Source organism: Rhinolophus sinicus, linkage group LG07, assembly GCF_036562045.2.
Source record: "Rhinolophus sinicus isolate RSC01 linkage group LG07, ASM3656204v1, whole genome shotgun sequence".
NCBI classification, from domain to species: Eukaryota; Metazoa; Chordata; class Mammalia; order Chiroptera; family Rhinolophidae; genus Rhinolophus; species Rhinolophus sinicus.
This window is the reverse complement of record NC_133757.1, coordinates 9,542,187-9,566,511: the sequence shown is the minus strand read 5'-3', so window position 1 is coordinate 9,566,511 and position 24,325 is coordinate 9,542,187. Positions and strand designations below refer to the sequence as shown.

Here is a 24,325-nt window from a genome sequence, read left to right as displayed (position 1 = left end):
TGACTCAGGGCGGAGCTCCGCTTCCAACCCGCGCCGCCGCCAACTTCTCTGGATGGGACCAGAAGTTTCTAGCCGGCCAGTTGCTACCTCCCTTTATCTCCTCCTTCCCCTTTGGCAGCGAGGAGGCTATTTCCAGACACTTCCACCCCTCTCGGGCCACGTCACCCCCTCCTTTAATTCATAAAGGTGCCCGGCGCCGGCTTCCCGGACACGTCGGCGGCGCGCACAGTTCGAGCTCCGGCCGCGGCCCGCGAGCGACTCGGCGCCTGGAGGCCCCGCACCCGTGACCCAGCACCCCGCGACCCGGCACCCCGGCGGCCTCCCCTCCGGGCCCACCCCGACCCAGCATGAGCGCTGCCACCCACTCGCCCATAGTGCAGATGGCGTCCGGCAACGGCGCCGGCGACCGAGATCCCCTGCCCCCCGGCTGGGAAATCAAGGTCGACCCGCAGACGGGCTGGCCCTTCTTCGTGGACCACAACAGCCGCACCACGACGTGGAACGACCCGCGCGTGCCCCCCGAGGGCCCCAAGGTGAGCCAGACCCCTTAGCTCGACGAGTGGAAGAGCAGGACCGGGCGGAGGCGGCTGACCTGGGCCGGGCTGCGGGGACGCGAGGCGCCGAGTGCCCGCCGGCCGCAGCCTGCCAGCGCCCCAGCTCCTGAGGTCGGTGAAGGCCACCTGGGGCACACGGACCTCCGGGCCGCACCAGCTCCCCGGGGTCGGCCTGCCGCGCCCCGCGAGCCCCGTCTTCGGTCCCGCCCTTGACCAGCGTGGGGGTGAGGGGGCGGTCTCGGAGGGGACTGTGCTCCTTCCGCGGTATGGGGTTGCTGGGGGTCGGCCCGGAAGTGCGACCCGAGCGGTGGCACCAGGTCCCGTCCACCGGCTCGATTCGAGGGGCCCAGGGGCTGAGGGCTCGGTGGCCGGAGCTGGCCCGGGATCCACGAGAGGCGGCCGTTCTGGTCAGCTCCCCAGGCCGGGCCAGGCCCCAGCGCCGCGGGGCTTCCGGGGCAGAGATCCTGGTGTCTCTCAGCTGATCTCACGTGGGCGGGCTCCAGGGGCCACTCGCAAGCTTGGGTGGTGGGTGGGCTCTTAGGAATTTTACCTCTAGTTCCTCAAAGTGGTTGAGGGGTATCTTGACTTGACTCGCCTGCCTCAGGCACAGGATGACTCAGGAGACTGATGTAAATATAGTCCTATTTTTTTCCATTTTATATTTGGAATTTAAATTGTATTGTTTGAAACAGTTTTTTATGAGAATCTATTCTAGTATGACTTGTTAAAAACAAGATGCTCTTCTCCCAGGCAATTTCTAAACTAAAGATGTTAAGACTGTCTCATAGTTGGCCATCGCCTTAGGACATTGCCTCACACTGGCGAGAAAGAGAAATTTTTTTAAATGGCATACATTCCCTTTCTTGTTATGGTATGAAAACGTCTAGGATTTGTTTTTAATAAACAAATAACTGGGCGATAATCCTTTTGTGAGTATAGCAGAAGTATGCTACATTTGCCTGTATGTAAGGATTATATTTAACGCTTAGGAACATGAAAATTTGAAAATAAAAATTTGAAATGAGTCTGTTAATATGTAAAAATGTAATTGTGCTATTCTTGCCATTATCTATAAGTTGGATCTTTTCCAAAATAAAAAGCGTGGAAAAAAGAAATAGGTAAAGGGTAATTGTTAATGCTGTCTGGGCGAAATGAAAATAGAAGCTGTAAAGAGCTGGTAAAGTATTTTGAAGATGTAAAAATTCACAAAATCAAGAATACTTTGTAAGTCGTTATTTTTGAAGAAAGATTTATGTTATCCACCTTCATTTTTATGCACCTTTTTCTTTAAAATATTGGTAAAACTCTGGTTCCCAACCAGACATTGTATATTCAGCAACTTAACATTTATAAGAAATTAATGGTATATTTATTTCTGAAAATTAGTACAAGAGGCTGTAATTAGTACAAGAGGCATAATTATATATACTTTTTGTGTGTGTGTTCAGCCCATTAGTGGGTGAAACTAATGCTCGTTTCAAACCAGCCCTGTTGCTCCAGTCTGTGTGAATTTGATCTTGAGTGTGGCTAAAAAAACCCAATTATTTTGAGGCTTCCTTCCTATAAAGACAGGGACCGTCAGAATCTTCTGGCACCCTTTGTTGTGAGTGAAGGTCAAGTTTGAACGTATCCGCTGGGAGTGCAGTATGAGAACCAGATTGCCAGCACCTTGTTTTCATCAGGAAACTGACCTAGCAAGTCGAGGCCTTTGTGCACCCGTCTGGTGGATGGGTTAGGCTGTGGTTTCATAAAGCTTTTTAAGGGTAGAAAAAATCCAGGTTGCGTTGCTATTCTCAACAAATAGAAAATAAGAGCTACTAAAATCAGAATTCTGATGTTGGGAGAGTGGATTTGAAAATTCAAGTCAGAATTTTAAAGTTGAAAGGTCCTTAAAGATCTTTTAGCTCAGCCTCTTTTATTTTACTGAGAAGGAAACCCAGAGAGTTCAAGTGTGTTTCCAAAGATCACTCAACTAATACTAATAGCAAAGAGATAACCACGGCAGTAAGTCCTAAGAAGAGGCAGTGTATCTATTCAGAAGAAGGTAGAAATGTCTTGAATTTTTATGAAACCGTGAAGCGTACAGGCTGAATACTTTGATTTTTTTTTTGTGTCCTCCCAATACCCCCAAGTATTAGATGGCTGATTTCTGTGCTGTGATTACTTGGATGGTGATGGCTGGATGTGATCAACTCAAGAAAACAAGTTCTCTGTACCAAATTAATTACTTGAGATTTGTCAGCCTGGTACCAACACATAAGGAGAAAACTAACATTCACTTCATTAGTTCTTCGGTATTATAAGAGCCAAAGGGTTCATTCCTTTCAAACCTGTGCTTTGATATACACAGAACATCTTGGTGACTAATTCAGTTTCTCTGCTATGAATTACACCTTACTCCAGACTAAATAAAATGGAAAATCCTTCAGTATTTATATTAGAAATTGATTTCGTAATGCGTAATGAGTGAAGGGCCCTGGCACAAAACAAAGGGCTGTTTGGAGGAGCTAAGAGGACCCCTCCAAGCATCCTTACCTTCAAGAGGAGATGCTGTCAATCAGTAAAGGACTATTCATTGAGCATGAATAATAAAGAAAGCCCTCTTTTGGGGAAGACGGCTTCCTGGTATTTACAGTACAACCTTGTTGGTGAACGAATGGCTTTCATGGAAAGAAGAAGAAAAGACCAGAACTTTGTATTTTGTTTAGTCTTACACTCTGTCCTCTCACAGTTGATCCTCTCACATTCCCCTGAAGTGGTTAGAGTGACTCCCCACATTTTCACAGAGGGGGAAAGTGAAAGCAAGTGTCTTGCCCTTCGGTGCAGAGGCACAGGGACTGCTGGAAGCAAAGACACTGGGCTTTCTCCAGCTCCGCTCCAAGTGACCCTCCCCACCTGCAGTCTTCCTGGGTATCGATTTTCTGCACACGTGGGCTTCCCATTAATCTCCTGGCAAGTTCATGCCAGTCCAGGCCCCTTCCCTGTCAGAAAGGTTGGCATTCGCTTTGGAGTCACTAGATGCACACAGTTCCTGTGCAGCCGCCCCTCTGGGCTCTCCTCACAGAATAAACAGAGACCAGCTACTTGGGAGTGTGGCGCTGTGCTGCTCCCTCGCAAAGCCCTCTGGGACCTGAGGGAGACCCTCCTCCCTCTAGGAACCCAGGCTATTCTAGGTCTCCAGATCTTGGAGGTCACCAGCACAGATTCCCAAGCTTGGCAGTCTCCAGGGAAGCCTTTTAAGAACACAGATTGCCAGCTGCGTGCCCCCCCCCCCCATGTTGAATCCAAATCACTCAGGGTAGGGCGCAGAAATCTTTAAGTCAAAAAAGCTTCCCCGATGATTCTTGAATCTACCAGACTGGCATTTGGGAGCCACTGAGTAACGGGGATCCCATTTTTGGTGGAAGAGGGGTGGCAGACTGGGACTTAGAATATAGTAAGCCTGCGTGTAGCCCCCGGAATCCCTCACAGGGCACCTGCTTAACATCTACCTGCTAGAGACTTTCTCTGAGCCTCCTTTTTCCTTCTTGGTGAAACTCCCCGGTGCCTGGCTTCTGGGAGTGTGAATATGGGGGTGGCATGGGGAGGGATAGAGCTGGCAGGGTGGTGGTAGTACCAGGTGTGGGGAAGGGCCAGACTCGGGGAGGTCCTGCACCCCTGGAAGAAGCGAGCCAGCTCGTTCCCTTCCTGTCTTGCCCTCCCAGCAGAAGCTCGTCATAATCATTTGACACATTATCCTCAGGGCCTGTGAATGAGAGGTAGAAACATCCTTTCAGAGGAAACTGGAAATGTTTTGAGTTACGATTGAAGTAGAGACACCCATTTATTCTGCTTCAGGTTCAGCAGAGCCTCCTGATTTTTCTTGAAGATGAGGTCATTTTGCTCTTTGCAGATCAATTGCAAAGAGCTCCTGCCTCTTAGCAGAATCAGAGTAGTCAGGAAATGAATGTCCACTCTCTCCTTTTATTTCCAGCAAGTTGCAGTTACTGTGGAGCAAATTCCTTTGTGACTGATGAACAGTAATTTGTTGGGGGGTGGATAAAGAGCATGGCCAGATGCCTTAGGAGTACAGCTCATCCAAGGCCTTCCTTTTCCCCCCTGAAGGACAGTCTGTGTTTGGCTAATGCAAGAACTGAACATAATTTGTCCTCTGTTTCGTAGAGTAGATTTGCCCCTTATGAGGGTAGAGTTCGTACACAGGAACTGTGGCGGCGGTTGACGTTAGCCAGGGCCGGGAAGGCTTAGCTGCGTGATGCTGTTGGGCTGGTTGTGAGTCACAAAGCTTCATGCCACCCATGAGGCCTGATTAGCGCTGTCCTCGCTTCTGGAATGACACGATTGCCTTGTATAAACCACTCTATGTGTTTATTATTTCCTATTGATGTTTTGAAATGATCTGATATTTATCATAAAAATAGGAAACCATGCATAATCTAAACCTACTACGCTTTCTCCTTCACATTTTTGTCGGTTTAACGTTGCTCTTAAACATTGAAGACACCTATGTAGAAAAACTGGGAGCAGAAGGCTAAGGCCTTGCTTGTTAGGGACCTCTGAGGACCCTCTAGTGCTAATAAACACCAAAGAAACCTCTGTCCTACCTGCCTGGGATTTCAAGCCCCTCCCAGCTCCCCACTGCTGGTGAATCAAGTCTGCACCCTAGGGCCCTCCTCTGCCTCAGCTCTCAGACTCACAGCTGGACTTCTGAAGCTCAACTCCAAGTCCCCTCCTTTGGCAGATGTGAAGCTAATCCCCACCCCTCTCTTGGTGTTGTGCAACTGTGTGAGATATCAGGTGTTATTAAGTCTTCACGTATTTCTATGAAGATTCCTGGGGGAGGTGGGGGGGGCAAGGGCTTGGCAGCTCTTCAGGAAGCCAGGCAGCTTACAAAAGCTTAATCAGAGGGTTTCTTTAGGAAGGAATGAACCTAATATTTTTTTGTCTGTCAACATATTTATACATACCTGCCAGACACGGATCAGTGCTCTTACAAACCTTATCTGTTTAAATTCTCAAAGCAGCTCTCTTAGGTACATTCAGGTGCATCTTCTCCGTGAGAAAATAGACTTGGAGACGGATGTGCCTGGCCCAAGGCCTGTCAGCTGTGACAAAAGAGAAAGACGGTATAGACAGATCTTTACCCCCCACCTAGGAGCCTGAAGGGGTGGCAGACAGACTTGCCCCTAGTGGGCCTTCTCAAACGTCCTTCATACTCAGAGCTCGCCAGCCATGGCCCCGATAATAAACAGCCTGAGTACAGCTGATCAGAAACGTTGGCTCATTTCCTGAGCCTGGGTCTGACTGGAGGAGATGGGCCCAAGTGTTCACTCCCGCATTCAGCCCATCCGAAATTTACTGATGTTACGATGTTAAATGCCATATAGAGGACAGTTCTGCCTCCTTCATGCCGTTCTCCACAAAGCATTTCCTACATTTCTTGGGTTAGAAGCAGGCTATCCGGGTTGGAAACAGGCTATCCCTGATCTGGACTCCACGTTAATTTGAATCTTTGCTCCAAAAGGCGGCACTTTTTGCTTGCCTTGGGGTCACGTCCCTATGGGCTGAGAGTTCCAGAGGCAGACTTGCGTCTGTTTCATCTTTCGGCTTCTCAGTGCCTGGCAGGGTCTACAGGCTCAGTAAAAAATCGAATGATTCTGTGTGGAGAAGAGTAAAACACGGGCCTGGGCTCCAGGGTGGACAGGCTGGTTAGAGAAAAGAGGCCCTTCTGTTGGTTTCCAAGTGCTGCAGTGTTGTCCTGGGCTCCCAAATGTCCCCCAGGAGCAGACTCCTTTCATCACATTTCTGAATGGCCTTTTTCCACAGGAGACTTGAGTATTGATTCCCTAAGTTCATCCTTTCGGGTCTCGAGAAGCTCTTTTTGTCCCCACGCATGACACAGCATCTTGGAGCTAATCCACAGCTGCACAGAGCCACCCGATGCTGTGAAAGGAGTTGTGCCCCACCCCACTGATGACAGTACGATCCGCCGCCCACAGAGTGAAGCTTCTTACTGACTGTCAATTCAGAAAAGCCCAGAGTCCCCACTGCACTACATCAGAGCCTGTGAACAGCACGTTGCCTGCGAGCTCCCAGCACAGAGCTGTGGCCCTAGTGAGGGAGGTGAGACTTGCTGCTGAAAATTCCCAGCATCCTGTTGAAGAGCAGACACTTCCTATTTCGAAGTAACTTCCTTGGTGTTCATTGTAGTAGGAAGGTCATTTTTTTCAGTTGTTTTAAGTCCTTGGACTCTGAATGAATGCATGGATGGTTCAGAAACCGCAGAGGACAGGGATGCTCGTGCGTGCGCATGAGAGAAGGCAGCCACTTCTGGTTTTGAATCTTCCAGATTCGCTCTATGGACCCTGAGCATCGGAGCAGGACCAGCTCTCCTGCTTCTGTAGCACTGGGTTTTCTCCCTCCAGGGGGCCCATGCTGGGCATGTGTGGAGTCAGGGCCCTGGTGATTCAGAACTGAGCTGAGTGCCCTTACTCTCAGCCAGGCAGTGACTCAGCACCAGCACTGGCGCCCTGACCCAGAGCGCACTCGAACTGAATGTTCCAGGCCTGTGTCTCAGCCCATCTCGGCTGGCGAAGTGAAATGCTTTTTCCCTGCTGCGTTTTACCCCAGGAAGATGAAGGATTTGGGAACATTTGCCACAAGCAGTGGGGACAGGTGATGTGGCAGCAAGAGTGAAGTTAACACATCCTTGCGTGGTGTCAGGTTCTAGTGCTCTCAGATAAAGCACTCACCTTCTTCGAGCCTCAGTCTCCCCTTCTGTAAAATGGGCACAGAATAGTACCCCTCCCGCAGGCTGTGAGGGTCATGGGGGACGGTGCCGGAAGGCAGTGAGTCCGGGCTGCCACGTGTGTGCAGTCCATGGAAACGCACAGCTTCCACTGAGAAGTAGGAGGATTCACAGGTAGGCATTAGGCTTCTGCGCATGGTAGTCAGTTCTGTCTGGACATGGGTCTGTCGGCTCCCAGCTAGGCCTGGAGTCTTGTTTCTTAGAAGCAAGGCCTCCTCTTAACCTCCGTGGACAACTTTAGTTGACTCCTTCTACCAGTGTTGGGGTGCCCTCAGAACCCTTCCTGGGGGGCTCCTGTGCCCCTCGTGAGGGTAGGATGTAGCTGTAACTCAGGGACGCAATACGGGGTTATATAAAGGTTGTTGGGCCTTCTGGGGCCTCATCCAGGCCTGCATTCACAGCCCATCAGCCTGTAGGTTCATCCCTGATCCCCCACCCAAGACAGGCCAGGTTGGGGGGGGGGGTGTTTCCTGCACTCTGCTGCTCAGGGTGCTGTGTTTACCCTCGACTCCAGCTCCTTGAGAGGAGGCTCTCCTTCCGCATCTCTTTGCAGGTCCGAGGACAGTGCCAGGCAGGAGTTAGGTGGGTGCCCAATGAGAGCTGCGGGAACCTGAGCCACGTTACTCAGGGGCCGGCCGTCTGCACAGCTTTTCTGGACCCAGCTCTAAGGGGCAGCCATGTCACTGCAGGTAGAAGGAGAGGGAGGGATTTTCTAGTGCCACCACCCTCTCGGGGGAGGAGTCCTTTGAGCAGCCTCTTGGGATGGGGAGGAGAGAACCCCCTAGAATTCCCGCCAAGGCTGCCACCATCAGTCAGAGCCGTTCTCCCCTCGCCTGAGCCTCAGTTGATTAGTTGGAGATGCTTTTCTTTGGAGAAATTGTGTTTTGTACACAATGAATGTCTAGTGAAGCTCTGTACCCTGATACCAACACACCTTATGTGGTGGGCTTCTACCGGATGGAAGAGCTGAGTGATGGACCAGTGTTCCGCCTTGGATTTGTGAGACAAATCCTTGACAAACTCCCTGACAAACTCATGGGAAAGTACCATGAGGAGGTTTCTTTAACTTAAGACAGTTTGCTTCCTGATACAGAAACTTTAGGTACTTTTCCATCTGTGATTTGTGGCTTTAGATTGATTAAAGCAGATGTTCCTTTTTTTCCTTTTTCATTTCCCCTGAAGAGAATGTAGGTAGTTTTTCATATTCCTGTAGCCGTGAGTTCCGGAGCTGGGAGTCCGGTGACCGGGGTTCTCAGCCTGGTTCTGCAGTAACTTCCTGTGTGACCTTGGGCCACATTTTCTACATGGAATATTTGAGGGACCCAGGGCCTGGTGGGAGACTGGGGAGGCCGGGTGCTGACTGAGCACTCCCTCCAGGGAAAACCAGTCTGTGGGTGGTGCTAGCCAGGAGGTCCCTTACGTGCCCCGGCGTGGGGTACACTGAGGATGCTGGGGGGCCAGCAGATACCTTGCTTCTAGGCAAGTCCTCCTGCCCCAGCCTGGCTTGGCTTTTCTCACTAGGTCTCAGGGCCATGTGTGCGATGAGCCACAGTCACCGCAAGTTGGGTGTGGCTTCTCAGCGGTGAGTTTGTCCAAATACAGGCCCCTTCAGAGGGGCTGGCTGGGGCCTGTTGGAGGGAGAGGGGAGTTATGGGGCTCTGGCCCCTAGAGTTGTTTCTGGCTGTTTGCTTCCAGGTTGTGAAATGTTAGACACAGTTCTCAGGTGAGAAAATGGCATCCTTGCCCATCAGTGCTCTTAAGACTCTCAGATAAAGGGGCTTCTAACTCTTAACAGGCTCGTTACGAATTTGATGAGACCACCAAGGAATTAGTTTTGTAAACAATAAATCCATCGGTAACTATTTGTAGAATGAGGAAACGTGATTGCGTAGGGCATGAGTTTCAAGTTTACAAAGACTTCCTTGTGTCTTATTTCACTTAAATCTTGCACAGATTCCTGGGAGGTGTGGGTATTTTTACAGTGGGAAAAAGTGAGTCTTAGTAGCAAGGAGTCTTGTCTGAGGGCACACAGCTGGTGAGCAGCAGGGTAGAATTGGAGCCCAGGGTGACAACTTGAAGACCAGGGCTCGTGCTGGTTTGTCCTACTTGTTGGACGTAGCTGTAAAGAGGAGCATTGATGGGTTTCAGGTTCTAAAAAACCTTTTTTCCCCAGTAGAAACACATAGGGACAGCCATCTCATTAATCCCGGGATAAAATACACAGTATATTTTAATAACAGGTATATCAGGTAAAGCCTGCAGTCACCTGTGACTGGATTGCTTTTAGAACTTGTAGTTAGCACAGACTCTTGTCTTACCGGGAGTGCTGTAAACAAACTGGTGGATGTGGCCTTTGCTGATTCAGAATTTGCCCAGTGTCCGTTCTGTGCCCCAGACAGGGCTACGGCAGTCGGAGAGACCATCCCAATCCAGTGGGAACTGAAGGAATTCTGAGTTTGACTGTGGGGATGCAAATAGCTTTTATATGTCAAATTGGCAATGATATTTAATTCATATCTTTGGCCTCTAATACATATGGAAAATTTTGATAGGATGTTGAAGCTCAACTCTCTACTTGTGCTTTAGAACTCAGCTTGTCGTTTGTTCTGCTTCCTGCTGGATAGAAGTGAGCCAAGCCGCTTAATTCTGATCCAGATCCTGGGTACATGGGGAGTTCCAGGATTCCTGTTTCCCTCCATCTTTTTTCCTTTGTTTTAGAAGTTTTGAAGTATCACTAGTAAAAGTCAACACCTGACTGGTGTGAAGGCTCTTCCGGCCTAAAAACCCAGTTTCTAGAACCTGTGTCCTACTTCAGACTCCAGGGCTGTCGAGGTGACTCTGGGGCAGCCCTCAGAGCTCCCGTTGTTGCTGCCATCCTTCATTTAGGTGGGATCTGTGGTGTGTGGAGCCCGCTTTTTTTTTTTTTTTTTTTTTTGAGAGCACTATACCTTGGAGCTGAGATTAGGGCCTGCAGCGGGGCTGTTTTTAGGGTTCAGAGGCTACTCTGTAGAGGGAGGGAATTGCTTGTGGATGGTCGAGCACACCCTGCTCCCTGGCTGTCCCCAAAGCAGCTGAGGCCATGCATGTGCAACACTCCAGCACATCTTGCAGGTGCCCAGGAAGTGTTGTTCCCACCCTGTTTCCTAAGGCACAGGAGTCCACGGTGAAGGGTGGGGGGCGTCAGCAGCTTCCGCCTCGTCATTTGGTACATGAACATTTGGGGCACCTCGAGTTGCAGAGATTTCTGATACGGTTTCACTGAGTGCAGTTAAGAGTGGTCCTTTTCAGATTTTTCATTTATTTTTTTCCCTCCTCCTTCCGCACCCCACCCCCACTCCAGTTCAAGCCGTTGTGTCTCAGTCTAGTTGTGTAGGACACAGCTCCCTGGCCCATGCTGGTATTATGAGCCTTGCGCTCCCCCCGGCTGAGGCAGTCAGTCGCCAGTTGTCTGTTGCCCACTCACAGTGGCTCACGGCAGCTTTCGCCGGCTGCCGGCCACTCACGCTGGCCACCGGCCGCTCCTGGCAGCACACAGCAGCCTACGGCAGCTCACGCCAACCACGCTCATGGCAGCCCAGCTCCAGGGAGAGCTGTTGTTCACAATCTTAGCTGTAGAGGGCGCAGCTCACTGGCCCACGTGGGAATCGAATCTGCGACCTCAGCGTTACAGCGCTCCCACCATCTGTGCCACTGGGCTGACCCTCTTTTTAGATTTCTACATCAACTTTTCCTTGTTTTTGAGGTTCATGTAGAGCCAGACAGGACTTTGGAAATCTGAGGCCATGGAGACTGGCAGAGCTGAAAGACGTTCACTGAGATCAGTGTTTCTCAGTGCGGTCCTGGCTGGCCTTCCCTTACACCTATTGAATCAGACTTTTTCATTTCCTGGGTGCTCCTGATGCCCCCTAGAGTTTGTGAACCACTGCTTAACAGAACGTCTGGGCCTTCCCGTCATTGTACAGCTGAGAAACTAAGGTCCAGAGAGGGGATGTGAGCTGCTTATGCAGCTCACCTGTTTAGGGCAGAGTCAGGATTAGAACCAGGTGCAATCTCTTTCCATGGCTCCGAGCCATCTGCTTAGCACCCATATTATTATTAAAAACCAGTAGTGAAGTTTAGATGTGAACCCAAGGGCTCACCCAAGCTCAGAATGTGACCCCAGGCTTGTCTAATAATAATACCTTGTACCTCCTAGGGCACATTTGGGCTCATCTGGGGTAATTGCCCTGCTTCTTATCCTGGCTATCTCATGGAGCTGTTTAGTGCCTTCTGAGACATGCCTCAGGGGATGTTAATGCAGTGCACGAACAAGGGAGAAGAACTAACCAATTCACTTTATAACTTTATGGGGTAAGATAAGCGTTGAAGTCAGGATGCTGGCTATTTCCCACTTAGGTTTTGTGTGTATGTGTTTCTGATGTCTTTTGCCAAAGGTAAGGATAGTGAGCTGAGGTGCACTGGAAAAGAGTTCCTTACGAAGCTACGGGCAGGCCATGGTGAGGAGGCAGGGACTCACAGTTGTCTCCTTGGTCACTGATCGTGACCGGTCCCTGTCTCAGAATCACACGGAATAGCCCCCAGAAGGTGGGGTCCCCATTGAAGTAGAGTCGGGGCAGCAGATCATGAGTCTTCTACGAAACATGCTGGTGTAACCGATAGGCTTTTTCTGGACTTGTGCTTGAACTTGAGAACAATTCTTACAGGACTGAAGAGACAGACACGTTCTGGTCATATTCTAGGAGGATCATAAATATTACATATTTTTAAACTTTTCATTTGAAAAAAATTACATCGTTTTTTTACTACGCTGTGTGATGAAAACACCATAGAAGATAGAAAGGGCAATTTAATTGAACTCTTTTGGGTTGTGCTTTTTAGTTAGTCAAAACTGAAGCATTTTCTATTGACAGGTCTCTGATGATATAGCAGAGTAGAAACATTAGAAGGTGGTGTCTGAATTCCTGGTACAGACTTGGTTATGGTTGCGAGTTTCAGTTTTGGTTTAAATTATTCGTTCTTGTAGAAGTGTTTAGTCGTCTATTCTGTAAAACTGATGGGGTCTTTTATCTAAAGCAGTGTTTTTCTAAACAAAACCCCACTAGAGTGGAAGGGGAGCCTGCTGCCTTTTAGATGTGAGGCTCATGACGAGATGCGTGGTTTTGTATTAAATGGTATAAATGGGGCATTAACGCACACGGAAGCAGGAGTGCAGATCTCAGGGCTGTAGGAAAAGGCGCCTCCAGGCCGCCTTTCACCCTCCCTGCCTTCCACTTTGTGCCAGCTGACAGCTCCATTTTTCAGTCAACGCCAAACTCAGAGCTTGAGTCTTGGCCTCCTGTCCTGTCAGCCACAGCGGCCTTTCCGTTCCTCCTCTCCCGGGGTCACCCTTCCTTTCACTGCCCTGTCTCCTGCTTTGCCCTCATGTCTGCACTCTCCTCCCTGACTTCTCTTATTTCCTGACATGTCCTTTCTCCTTTCGATTCTTCCAGTCCTGGTGAGGTGTCTTGTCAGCAACTCACAGGACAGTGGACGTGGAGCCTCACTTGCAGCTCTGCCCTCTGGGCCTCCAGACTTATTTATCCTCTTCAGCTCAGCACTTAACCTTCAACCTCCACCCCCTCCCCCACTGCTACTCTGACAACATGCCCCTTCCCCTGCCTGTAGTGACCACAGGTGTTTGGCCTTCTGGGCATCTTTCTTGATGTGTTCTCATCAAGAAAGATGCCCTGTAGTGACCACACGCTTTCCTCCACTGACCCAACATGGCACTTCTTCCAAGACCCAGGCTGAATATTGGCTCCAGGAAGCAGCCTCTGCTGTCACAAGTCCCTCGGGCAGGCAGACTTAGCCTTCCTTCCTCCCTCCTTCCTCTTCCTCTTTCAATTGAGGTACCAAATATATTTAGTGAGATTCATAAAATGCACAATTCTTGGCAGGCCAGCTGCAGTGCCTTCTGGATCCAGGGGCTTCCCCAAGGAGAGCCAAGCTGCAGCCAGGCCTATCTAAGGTTTCCAGGCCCTGGAAGGGTCTGAGTTGGAGGCACAGCTCACAGCTGGCTGTGTGGGGATGGCGGGGTTGGCAGCCCTCACTTGTGAAAACCAGATATGGGTGGAATGTGGCAGGGAATGGGCAGTGTGGGGGTTCCAGAGAAGTTCAGAGTTTGATGAGTTTGATGGGTTTCTACATAGGTGTACACTCATTTACCACTATCCAGAAAAAGATGGAGAATATTTCCATCTCCTCAGAAGGTTCTTTCAAGACCCTTCCATTTCCTTCGGGGGTAGCCACCATTCCGACTCCAGTCACCGTTGGTTAACTTTGTTCCTTCAGTTTTGACTCCTTTGACACTTTGGGGTCTGAGTAGTATAATCACATGCTTATTTAGGGAGGGAGCGCACAGGTGTTTGGCCTTCTGGGCATCTTTCTTGATGTGTTCTCATAAACCCGCACAGCAGTCCTGTGAGGCTGCTCCATCTTCTGGATAAGGGGAGTAAGGCTCACAGAGGTTAAGAGAATTGTTCCAAAACGGTTACTGAGGGAGGTCAGAATGAACTTGATCCTACCTAAGGTAGCCCTGTCCTAGCTGGAAAAACCCATGCATTTCCCCCATCTGCAGGGCCCCCCCATGCTTGCCCAGCAGTTATGCTTCCTGTTTGTTTCATGTAGCCTCAACCTTGTCTAGTTGGCAGGGAACATGCTTGTGGGTTTGGTCACCCCGTGGTACCCAGCACCTCAGTAGCGGATGTTTCCCAGCAGCTAGTCAGTGGGTGAGGGCTTGCTAACTGCTCAGCTCTGTGGAGTGTGCAGCTGGCGTGAGGCTTTTGTGTGGCTGGGAGGAAGCAGCGCCCCTGGGAAGCCAGCAGAGACGACGTCCCAGCACAAGCCCAGTCCCTGTTTGAGCCTGCAGGAGGGTGCCAGTAAGTGGATAAAAGTCCCTGGTGCTGTGTTTAGGAGCCAGCACCGAGTAGCACAGGGCTTCGCAAGGCTTCTTGCTGCCTCCCATTTGGTGCCTGTCTCATGGCAGGAATTCGTTCTGAATGTGAGGCTTGGATCCACTCCCTGCTCTTGGGTGACCTGAGAGTTGAGCAGGCTAAAATAATGCAGCCACCCTGAGCACGTGGGTATTCTAATCTGAGAGTGCCTGTTTGTTGGTGTCCCCAAGGACACGGCAACACCCTTGCCTCCTGTGTGCTGAAGGCCCTCTGACCAGGGGCTCCGCAGGGGCTCAGCAGGAAGGAAGCAGCTGATGGGTCTGAAAGTGCTAAATGGCAGGGTCAGCCACCTGGTGCACACGCATCTAGAAGCCAGGCAAAATTACAGTGGTCCATCACTCAGTGCAAGTCAGCCCTCGGCTTCCCTTACTGGCAGCTGAGTTTGCCGCAGTGGGAATTACCCCCTGCAAGCTCCTTAGCCTTTGGCATTTGTTCACAGTTGAGAGATGCCTCCATGTGGAGGGATCGCTCTCCTTAATAGCTGACCTGCTCTGAGGTTTATAAGGGGCATACATCCACAGCCCCCTCCTCTGTAAAAGGACCCTCAGGAGATGGTCAGGACTGATAGCCTGGGCAGGGGGTGGGGGTGGGGGGCTGGCTTCAGTTGCCCAGCCTGTGCTTGGTGAGAAATGACATTGCCCGGTGAGTGACTGGCCAGCCTTGTCGTCTGAAACAAGATCTCTCTCTGTGGTACATCTGGAACTTGGCCTTCTCAAGGATCCCAAAATAGCCAGGCCACTGAAGGGAGAACTTTGTGAGAGGACACAGAGGGACCCCAGACGCCCCTCACCAGGCAGGCTTTGCTGGCAACAGAAAGGCAGCACAATTAATCCCCGGGCTTTGTTCTCATTCTGTACTCCCTGTCTGTCTCTTTCTTGCAGCTTGTTCTGAAAATGTTCCCGGTGCCCCTTCTCTGCAAAGATTTTCTAGCCGTGGCCTGAGTTTGGGGCCAGTAAAACTGCATTGTTAGGACGCAGGGGGACCTTTGAGGAAGCAGAGAAGATGGCTGTAATTTAGCGAGTGGGAATTGCATCCTCCTTGCACCTCCTGATCTGGGTCTCCGAGGATTTGGGAGACAGTTGTGGCTCTCCTACAAATACTGCTGCCCGCCTGTCACCCAGGGAAAAACCTGTCTTACCGGTATGGGAGAGTGAGACCTCTCTTGTGCTCCACAGATACCTTGGCTCACCTGCTTTCTCTTGGTGCCCTTCATTCTTAAACTGCTGGCCACACAGCAGCCTGGGTGGGGGGAGGGGGTGTCGGGCAGAAGCAGGGTAGCAGTGGAGCTCCTGCCCAGCCGTGCTGGCTGACGTGAGGCCCAGAATCCCTGTGGAAGAGGGGAGTGCTCATTCAGCACCGTGCTTTTCCTCTTCAGAGGTGTTACCTTCCCAGTCTAACCGGTCTTTGTCTCTCTTTTTTGTTTTAGGAAACTCCATCCTCTGCAAATGGCCCTTCCCGGGAGGGCTCCAGGCCGCTCCCCACTAGGGAAGGCCATGCTGTGTACCCCCAGCTCCGACCAGGCTACATTCCCATCCCTGTCCTCCATGAAGGCACCGAGAGCCGGCCGCCGCACCCTGTCTTTGCTCCCCCCCAGCCTGGGACACAGCGATTCCGAACCGAGGCAGCTGCCACGGCTCCTCAGCGGTCCCAGTCACCTCTTCGTGGTGTGGCAGAAGCCAGCCAGCCAGATAAACAGTGTGGACAGGCGGTAGCAGCTGCGGCAGCCCAGCCCCTGGCCTCCCACAGACCTGAGGTAAGGAGAGGCCTGGCTCTTGGGCCAGTGGGTGCGACCTGAGAACGCAAGCTGTTGTGCCTCTCAGGCTGGCCCGAGACCCTGAGGCTGGCGCCCTGGGCCAGGCACCCGATAAAATGCAGGGCATCTGGGCCTGGCCCACAGCACCAGGGGTCACCCAGCAAAGACAACGTGACAGCCCCACATGGTCCCCCAGCGTTTCACAGGTGGGCATAGATCGTGGCTCTGAGGTCCAAATGCATAAAGGGAGAGTGGCCTCCCTGGGAGGAGCAGCCCGACCTCTGGCTCCTAATCTGATGCTTCTTACTCCCACCAAGCTTTCTTTTTTCCCCCCTTTTTTCTGCCTCCCCCCAACTCTGGTTCAAGCCGTTGTGTCTCAGTCTAGTTGTGTAGGACACAGCTCCCTGGCCCATGTGGTATTAGGAGCCTTGCGCTGCTCCCTGCTGCTCACAGCAGCACACAGCAGCCCATGATGGTTGTCGGCCACTCACATGCTGGCCACCAGCCGATCGTGACAGCGCACGGTAGCCCATGGCAGCACTCAGCAGCCCGCTGCAGCTCACGCCAACCTCCGGCTGCTCCCGGCAGCCCAGCTCCAGGGAGAGCTGTTGTTCGCAATCTTAGCTGTAGAGGGCGCAGCTCACCGGCCCATGTGGGAATTGAACCAGCGACCTTGGAGTCAGGAGCACGGCGCTCCAACCACCTGAGCCACTGGGCCGGCCCCAAGCTTTCTATTTCAGAAACAGAGACACTGTATGTTATTTCCGTAAGTTCAATGTTTATGGATAAGTATTAACTGCTTGGAGCTATACTGATATGAAAACAAGGCAGCATACCTGCCCTCACAGTGTCCCACAGTCTAAACGGAAATCCTAAACAGGGAGTCAGGGAGGCAGCTGGTTTATGACGGGTTTTGAGCGCTTTGAGCCTGAAACCAACACTTAAGTGTGTCAGTGTCTAAAGAATAGTCCTTAGTCTGATCCTTAGCTGACGTTCGAGGGCCAGTGGACCCCAGTAGGATTCCTGAGCAGTGAGCCCTCTTGGATTTCCTGTCTGCACACCATCCCGTCGTGTCCACTGGCCTGTTCGTGAGCACACGTTGTCACTCCCTGTGCATCCAGGCGTAGGATCGCCTCCCTTGGCTCTGTGGTGGATGTTTGGCTTCGCTGTCTGCTTGGGGGCTAAAAAGTCCTAGTCAATGTGGACACCAAGAGCGTCTTGGCCCTTCTTGGAGAAGTAGGACCTATACTTGGAATCTTTTTTTGTTGTAAAAATCAGATGTAACATATTGGAGAAATTTTACCAAATTTGAGTGAGCAGGGCCAGCTGGGGAAACACCAGTCCTGATTTTCTAGGTGAATAGAAGGTGGTGCAGAAGGGAAAGGGGCCTGGCCTGTCTCGGGCCGCACGGGACGCAGCTCCTAGTGCCAGGCTGACTTGAATTCCCTGTACATTAGCAGGGAAAGGGTTAAGGAAAAAGGAAATGAAGTGACATGTAATGACAACAAATGCAGCTTATCGAGCACTTGCTGTTTGTGGCACTGTGCTAAAGCAGGTACACGACTATTTTACTTAATCTTCAAGTGAGCCCCGTGGGGGGAAGGTACTCTTTTCCGTGTTTTGATGAGCCTCAGAAAGCTGTTGAGAATTTGAACCCAGGCCTCTGGACGCCACAGGTCCCAGTCCTAACACTGCAGCTTGAAAACAGAAAGGCTTACAGATGGAAGGTCCTATTAAACCTGTCATCCTGAGCAGGCACATCACAGGCCAGGGCGGGCGCCAGGCAGAGGGTCACTCATGGGCCCCGCCTCTACCCTTTGTGTCTTGCAGCGAGCCCAGTCTCCAGCTGCCTCGGACTGCTCGTCCTCGTCATCCTCAGCCAGCCTGCCTTCCTCCTCCGGCAGGAGCAGCCTGGGCAGTCACCAGCTCCCCCGGGGCTACATCCCCATCCCTGTGATACATGAGCAGAATGTCACCCGGCCAGCAGCCCAGCCCTCCTTCCACCAAGCCCAGAAGACCCACTACCCAGCTCAGCAGGGTGAATACCAGACCCACCAGCCTGTGTACCACAAGATCCAAGGGGATGCCCGGGAGCCCCAGCGGGCAGCATCCCCGTTCCGGTCGCCCGTCCTGGGTGCGTCCAGCCGGGAGGGCTCTCCAGCCCGAAGCAGCACGCCGGTGCACTCCCCCTCGCCCCTGCGTGTGCACACCATGGTCGACAGGCCTCAGGTAGGAGGGTTGGTGGCGGCAGACTGGTTATGACAGCATGTCTTCGGGGCCAGAGGAGCTCTGTGCAAGTGCTGTGGGTCCCTCAGCCCTCCCTAGAACACACACGTGTAACGGGGGGAAAGGGAGCTCCTGGACCTGCCTGGTCGGTGGCAGAAGTGCAGGACCAGGGCTGGCTGTAAACCCTCAGCCCTCTCTGTAGCTTGGGCTCATTTTTTCAGCTACTGTAGAGGCAGCTGCCGGAGAGGCAGGCTCCAGCCACCACGAAGGCAGACAGCTGCGCAGAATGGAGCATCAGTCACACGCCGAAGGCCTAGGTGTCTCAGTGCCCACCTTTCAGGGCCCTTCAAAGCCCCTACACAGCCTTGTCTCCAGTCTTCCAGGCAGCTTGTCTCCCTGCTCCCGATACCCCTTCTCCACTCTCAAGCCCATTCTGTCATCCCCCCGCCCGCCCCGTGCCTTTGCTCGTGCTGAACCTGCTCCCTGAAATGCCTTCACAACCTAAGTTCTCCCCATCCTCCAACACGGCAGTCTTGCCTCTTCTGTGAAGCCCACCCATCTTTCTCAGGCACCTGTGAGTCCCGTAGGAGTTCAGCTTGTGATCGTTCTGTGCATTTCAAAGTGTTCATCTTACATCTTCAGCTCGGCTCTGAGCTCAACGATAGGTGCCGTGCCTTTCGCTTCCCTCCTCTGTGGAGGACCACAGTGCCTGGCTGGTGAGCTGGCCGGCTGGGTGGGTGGAAGCCTTCCAGCCTGGTGCGAGTTCCAGGCAGGGTCTGCTCGTCCTGCCGTGCAGACTGGGGGGCGCTGGTTCCTGGAGGAGGAGGGCGTCTGGCTTCTGCAGCTGGTAGCTCAGCAGCAGAGCACTCAGCAGCCCCGGGCCCCCTCTGGCTGCGACTTGAGCAGCCGAATTAATTCTCTGCCACAGCTTTTAGAAGGAAGTTCCCCTGTGAACAAATGCGGGGTGTCTTTTCAGTATAGATGGTGACACTGTCCAGAGCCCTGTAACAGAGCACCCTCCTTTTATTGTTATTTTTTAAACTTCTTTGTTTGTAAATTAATTTCAACCTTACAGGGGAGTAAACAGAAATCACACAAAGAAGTCCAGTATACCCTTCACCCGGATTCACTGTTAACATTTTGCTACATTTGCTTTGTCATTTCTTCTCTCTACGTGTTACCTGTTTTAATTGTTTGACATTTAGTTGTAGATATCGTGCCCCTTTGCCGCACCCTAACTACTTCAGTAAATATTTTCCTAAGAGAAAGACCTTCTCCTTCTTAACCACAATAGAACGATCAGATTCAGGCAATTTAACATTCTTACAACATTATTTAATACACAGTCCATTTTCACATCTCCTTTACAGCAATTTCCCATTCCAGGATCTAATCATTTAGATGTTGTTTCTCTTTAGTCTCCTATAATCTGGAGTAGTCCTTTGGCAGCCTCTCTTTGCTTTCATGACCTTGACATTTAAAAAAAATACAGCCACAGAGCACCCGCTCTTAAGTATTTCTGTAGTCCCTTTTTACCTGCCATTGTTGTGGCTGGTTCATGAGTGGTAAGGGTCAAAGTTGAGGGTGTTTGGGTTGGCAAAAGAGATTTGGTGGTAAAAGAGGTTACAGCTAAGTGTCTACCAGGTCCTTCCCGGGCTCAGTTATCCTGGGAACGTGGTGCCATTTGCAGAGCTAGAGATGTTTTCTCTCATATCTTTCCCAAATGTTGCCCATAATCCGTGAAACAATATTTAAACCTGTTTCTATTTCCCTTAACCGTGTTTGTTTGTGATGAGCTCCCTTTTAGAGCTTGTTCAAAGATCCCTTTGCAAGAATGTGACCTAACTGAACATTTAGTGAAATGTAGTATTTTATATTGGGAATACGTAAAAATAATGGAGTCCAATTCTTATTTCCCAGTTGATGAAATTAGGGTGTGTGAGATTTTTAAGGGGTTTTAGACATTCACCTAAATGTAGAAGAGCTGAGACATTTTGGTTTTAAGCATAGCTAATTTTAAAAAATATGGCTCTATCTTCTAGTCCCATTTATTCAGCAGCCCGTCCTGTGCAGCCAGAAGTCAGTGCAGAGACGCACCACTGAGGTGTGCCCAGCAGAATTCTTACAGGGTTAACTGGGGCATCTTGCTTATTCTCAAAAAATGCATCAGTCTGGGCAGAAACCACTAGGCCGTCATAGGTTTGTTTGTTTGGTTTTATTTGTTTTTTTTGTTTTTTTTTAAAGAGATTATAACTTTTCTGAAACAGGAGCTGGGAAGATCATATCCTGAATAGAGACTGTCCACACAGCGTTAGGACGGGGACAAGTGACGTTTATTCCTCCATGGCTGTATCACCAGAGAGTCTGAGTCACCTAACACTTTGCTTTGAGCTAAACTAGCTCAGCAGTCAGCAGGAGTTTTTGATATTTTCATTTTTGAAAATTATATTATAATATTATATTAGTTTTTATTGCGTTAAGAATGCCATCTACAGAAAAATCTAGTGAGGTTACAGACCAGGAGACCAAGATGATGAGTGGAAGCATGACAAATTGACAAAAGGTTTGGTCACGTAACGTGATTCATATATTTTCATTTTGTAACCAACCAACATTCTGTTGGTTGACTTTTAAAATCTCTTTTATACTGTTAAAAAGAAAAAAAGCATTTCCCAGTTTTCTTTCTGATTAATATTGTAGTAGCTACAAACAACGTCCTATGACTCTCAACCAGTTATTAAAAACATCTTTGTGTCCTTGCCTCTTCTCAGCAGCCCATGACCCATCGAGAATCTTCACCTGTTCCTCAACCTGAAAACAAACCAGAAAGCAAACCAAGCGCAGTTGGACCAGATCTCCTTCCTGGACACATCCCGATTCAAGTGATCCGAAAGGAGGTAGATTCTCAACCTGTTTCCCAGAAGCCTCCACCTCCCTCTGAGAAGGTTGAGGTCAAGGTTCCCTCTGCTCCCGGTCCTTGTCCCTCTCCAAGCCCTGCCCCTTCTGCTGTCCCCGCACCCCCCAAGAATGTGGCTGCGGAAGAAAGGGCAGCCCCGAGCCCTACCCTTGCAGAAGCCACACCCCCAAAGCCAGGAGAAGCTGAGGCACCCCCAAAACATCCAGGTGTGCTGAAAGTGGAAGCTATCCTGGAGAAGGTGCAAGGGCTGGAGCAGGCTGTGGACAACTTTGAGGGCAAGAAGACGGACAAAAAGTACCTGATGATAGAAGAGTATTTGACCAAAGAGCTCCTGGCCTTGGATTCGGTTGACCCCGAGGGACGAGCTGATGTCCGCCAGGCCAGGAGAGATGGCGTCAGGAAGGTTCAGACCATCTTGGAAAAACTTGAACAGAAAGCAGTCGATGTCCCTGGTCAGGTCCAGGTCTATGAACTGCAGCCCAGCTCCCTTGAAAGTGGTCAGCCACTGCAGGAAATCATAGAGATGGGAGCCACGGCAGCAGACAAGAGTAAGAAAAGTGCCGGAAATGGGGAAGACCCCCAAACTGAAAGCCAGCAGCCAGAAGCCAAAGCAGCAGCCACCCCAAACCCCAGCAGCACGACAGACACAGCTGGCGACCCAGGAGCGCCATAGTCTCCGTGAAATAAAAAGCAGACCTGGAGACTGGGAACTGATTGTGTGCTGTAGGGAATTCTAAGTTGCATGCATTTCAGGGACTTTCAATCAGTTGGTTTTTACTATTCGTAGCCGCTTGGTACGCAGTAATCTGGGTGGAGGCAAAACAGTAAAAGGGCTGAAAGGAAAATGATGCTTTTCTTCAATATTCTTATTCTGTACAAATAAAAAAGTTGCTTGTTTCAAAAGTTTAACCCCATTGCTTGTTGTTTCGGGGCCCTCTCTGCATGGGCACCATGTTAGCCATGGTTGTGAGCTGTCTTCCTGTGGCTCTGGACTGAAGAAGTTTTTTGAGGGGTAGGTGGAGAATCGATTTCCCATCACATAAATATGAAACCCCTTTTTCAGAAAAGTTGCCATTTTAATGGGATGATTTTCGTCTCATAGCTAAAATACCTAACGAGACAATAAAATGTGTAAAGAGCTATAGGAATATCTGTATGTTGGATGACTTTAATGCTTCATTTTAAAGATGAAAATAAAGAAGTGATATGACTCCGTGTATTTTTGTGGTTTGTGAAACTTTGAAGAGTGGCAGCATCAAGATGGTCTCTCGCTGGCTTCAGTAAAATCAGTGGCAGCTGCATGTACAAGCCTGATCTGGGATCTGTACCCTCCCTCTACTGGCCTAGCTCGTGAGAAGATGAGTCTTGGTCATTTTTCAGGCTCAGATGGCCCTGCACCCTTGGCAGACTCAGGGCTGCGAACTCAGGTAACGGGAACGTACCTGCCGCTCTGCTTGGGCGGCATCCCCGCGCACCTGGCCTCTGACCAGCCGCGGTCCTCGCCACGGTGCTGAGATGGTTCAAAGGTGCACAGGGAAAGCACAGTGTGGCCGAGGCTGGCCAAAGTGTTCCTCGGAGTCTAGGTCACTAAGGGTTGGGGACAGTGTTCTCTGAGAGTCTTTACCTGACACTTCTTTGAGTCACCAAACCAGTGCGGAACCAGGTTGATCTTCCCAGATTGGGTTCCTAGAAGCCACGGGGCTTAGGGATCAGATGCACTTTGAAGCCACTGGGTGGAGAAGAACCTCCTTTCTGTGCCAATGTCTCTTAAGAGCTTGGGAAGGACCACAGCCCCAGAATGTGGAGATGTGCTAGATTTTTTTCTTAGCTGCTTGCCAAGTAAACCTGAAAATGAGAAGGAAGATGGGCCTGAGAACTCCCAGGGAGCATGCTGCCTTAAGAGCCCCGAGCTGAATTCCTCATGACTATTGAATTTAATATTGGTGCCTGACGACGCCACACAAAAATACACGCTGGTGTACTTGCCTCTCTTAGCTTGCTGAGGAACGCTGAAGTTATTCCAGTGGGAACCTGCCAACATCATTCCTGGGTGAACTCATTTGGGTCGTAGAAGCCGGCTGCTAAAGATGCCACTGATTGTAGAAACTCAAACACGTAAATAGGAAGAAAAAAAACACCTACGGGACTGTTTCTAAAATGAACCAAAGACAAAGAATGTGACCATTCTTTTTGTGACTTGGGCTCTATTCTCAATGGACCTCAACATTCAGGCTTCTTGAGCGGTTACTGAATTAGGTTGATGTTATTTTTATCACTACACGTCATCAGTAGGTAGCCCTTTAATGTAGTAGTTTCAGTCATCCAGATGAGATGGTACATGGATATTGGGGCAGTAGTTAGCTGACCTGTGTTGGTCCCTGGGTCTTGCGTGGGGGCAACAGGCTGGGTGTAGAGCTGGCTGCAAGGCTCTTACCGACGTAACTGTTTTGCCCCCTGTAGGAGTTGGGACTGATAGCCATGGAGTATCTGCCTGGCTTCGGGGGTTTCAACTGAACCCAATGCCCGTTACAAGACCGTCCTAGTTGAGAACACACGCCTGAATCACAACTCCCACGTTGAAGTCACAGCTGCCTATAACAGCTCTGGGACAATGGACAAGTTACATGGCCTTTTCCTGGTTTCCTCAGTTGTAATATTGATAAACGATAAAAAGAACTCGACAAGTGAAGCTGTGAAACAGTGCCTGGCACATGGCAAACGTGTTATTGCTAACATCCTGTGCACTGGGTGAGGAAACGAGGTGACTTGCTCACGCCCGCAGAGGCAGGATTTGAATTCAGGCCCATGAGATACTGAAGGCCATGTTAGTCTCGCCGTCTTAGCACCAGGTGGGCTGTGGTGGCCTAGAGGGAGAGAACTAGCAGAATTTGAGGAGAACCTCACCTCTTTCTAGGTCAGGCATTTTTTCCTATAATGTATCCAAATCCTATCAGATTATTCCTGTCCCTCAGATAAAGCAAGAGACTTGGCGCTAATAAGTAATGGCGTCTACAGTGAAAGTCACTTGCAGTTTCAATGCTGGCAGCCCAGACCCTTGGGTTTGGTTTACAAAGTTCT

General features: G+C 50.5%; 1 protein-coding gene across 2 annotated transcripts; it reads left to right on the top strand.

Annotated features, from left to right (window-relative positions):
* On the top strand, window positions 1-22,457 carry BAG3 (BAG cochaperone 3). 2 transcript variants are annotated; one of them, XM_019725295.2, is made up of 4 exons: window positions 1-533; window positions 15,778-16,104; window positions 17,935-18,333; window positions 21,105-22,457. In XM_019725295.2, exons 1-4 carry the CDS (start codon window positions 348-350, stop codon window positions 21,918-21,920), a joined length of 1,728 nt encoding a protein of 575 aa, XP_019580854.1. In that variant the 5' UTR covers window positions 1-347; the 3' UTR covers window positions 21,921-22,457. The 2 variants fall into 2 exon arrangements, with proteins under 2 accessions (XP_019580854.1, XP_019580855.1); XM_019725296.2 differs by having other exon boundaries at window positions 2-533; window positions 21,102-22,457.
* Window positions 22,458-24,325: the final 1,868 nt, after the last annotated feature.

What these genes read in the sequence shown, in the direction of transcription:
- BAG3 (XM_019725296.2), top strand. Translation starts at nt 348, where the DNA reads ATGAGCGCTGCCACCCACTCGCCCATAGTGCAGATGGCGTCCGGCAAC. An exon ending in TGCCCCCCGAGGGCCCCAAG is followed by an intron (nt 534 to 15,777) that starts GTGAGCCAGACC and finishes TTTTTGTTTTAG; the next exon opens with GAAACTCCATCCTCTGCAAA. An exon ending in TGGCCTCCCACAGACCTGAG is followed by an intron (nt 16,105 to 17,934) that starts GTAAGGAGAGGC and finishes TGTGTCTTGCAG; the next exon opens with CGAGCCCAGTCTCCAGCTGC.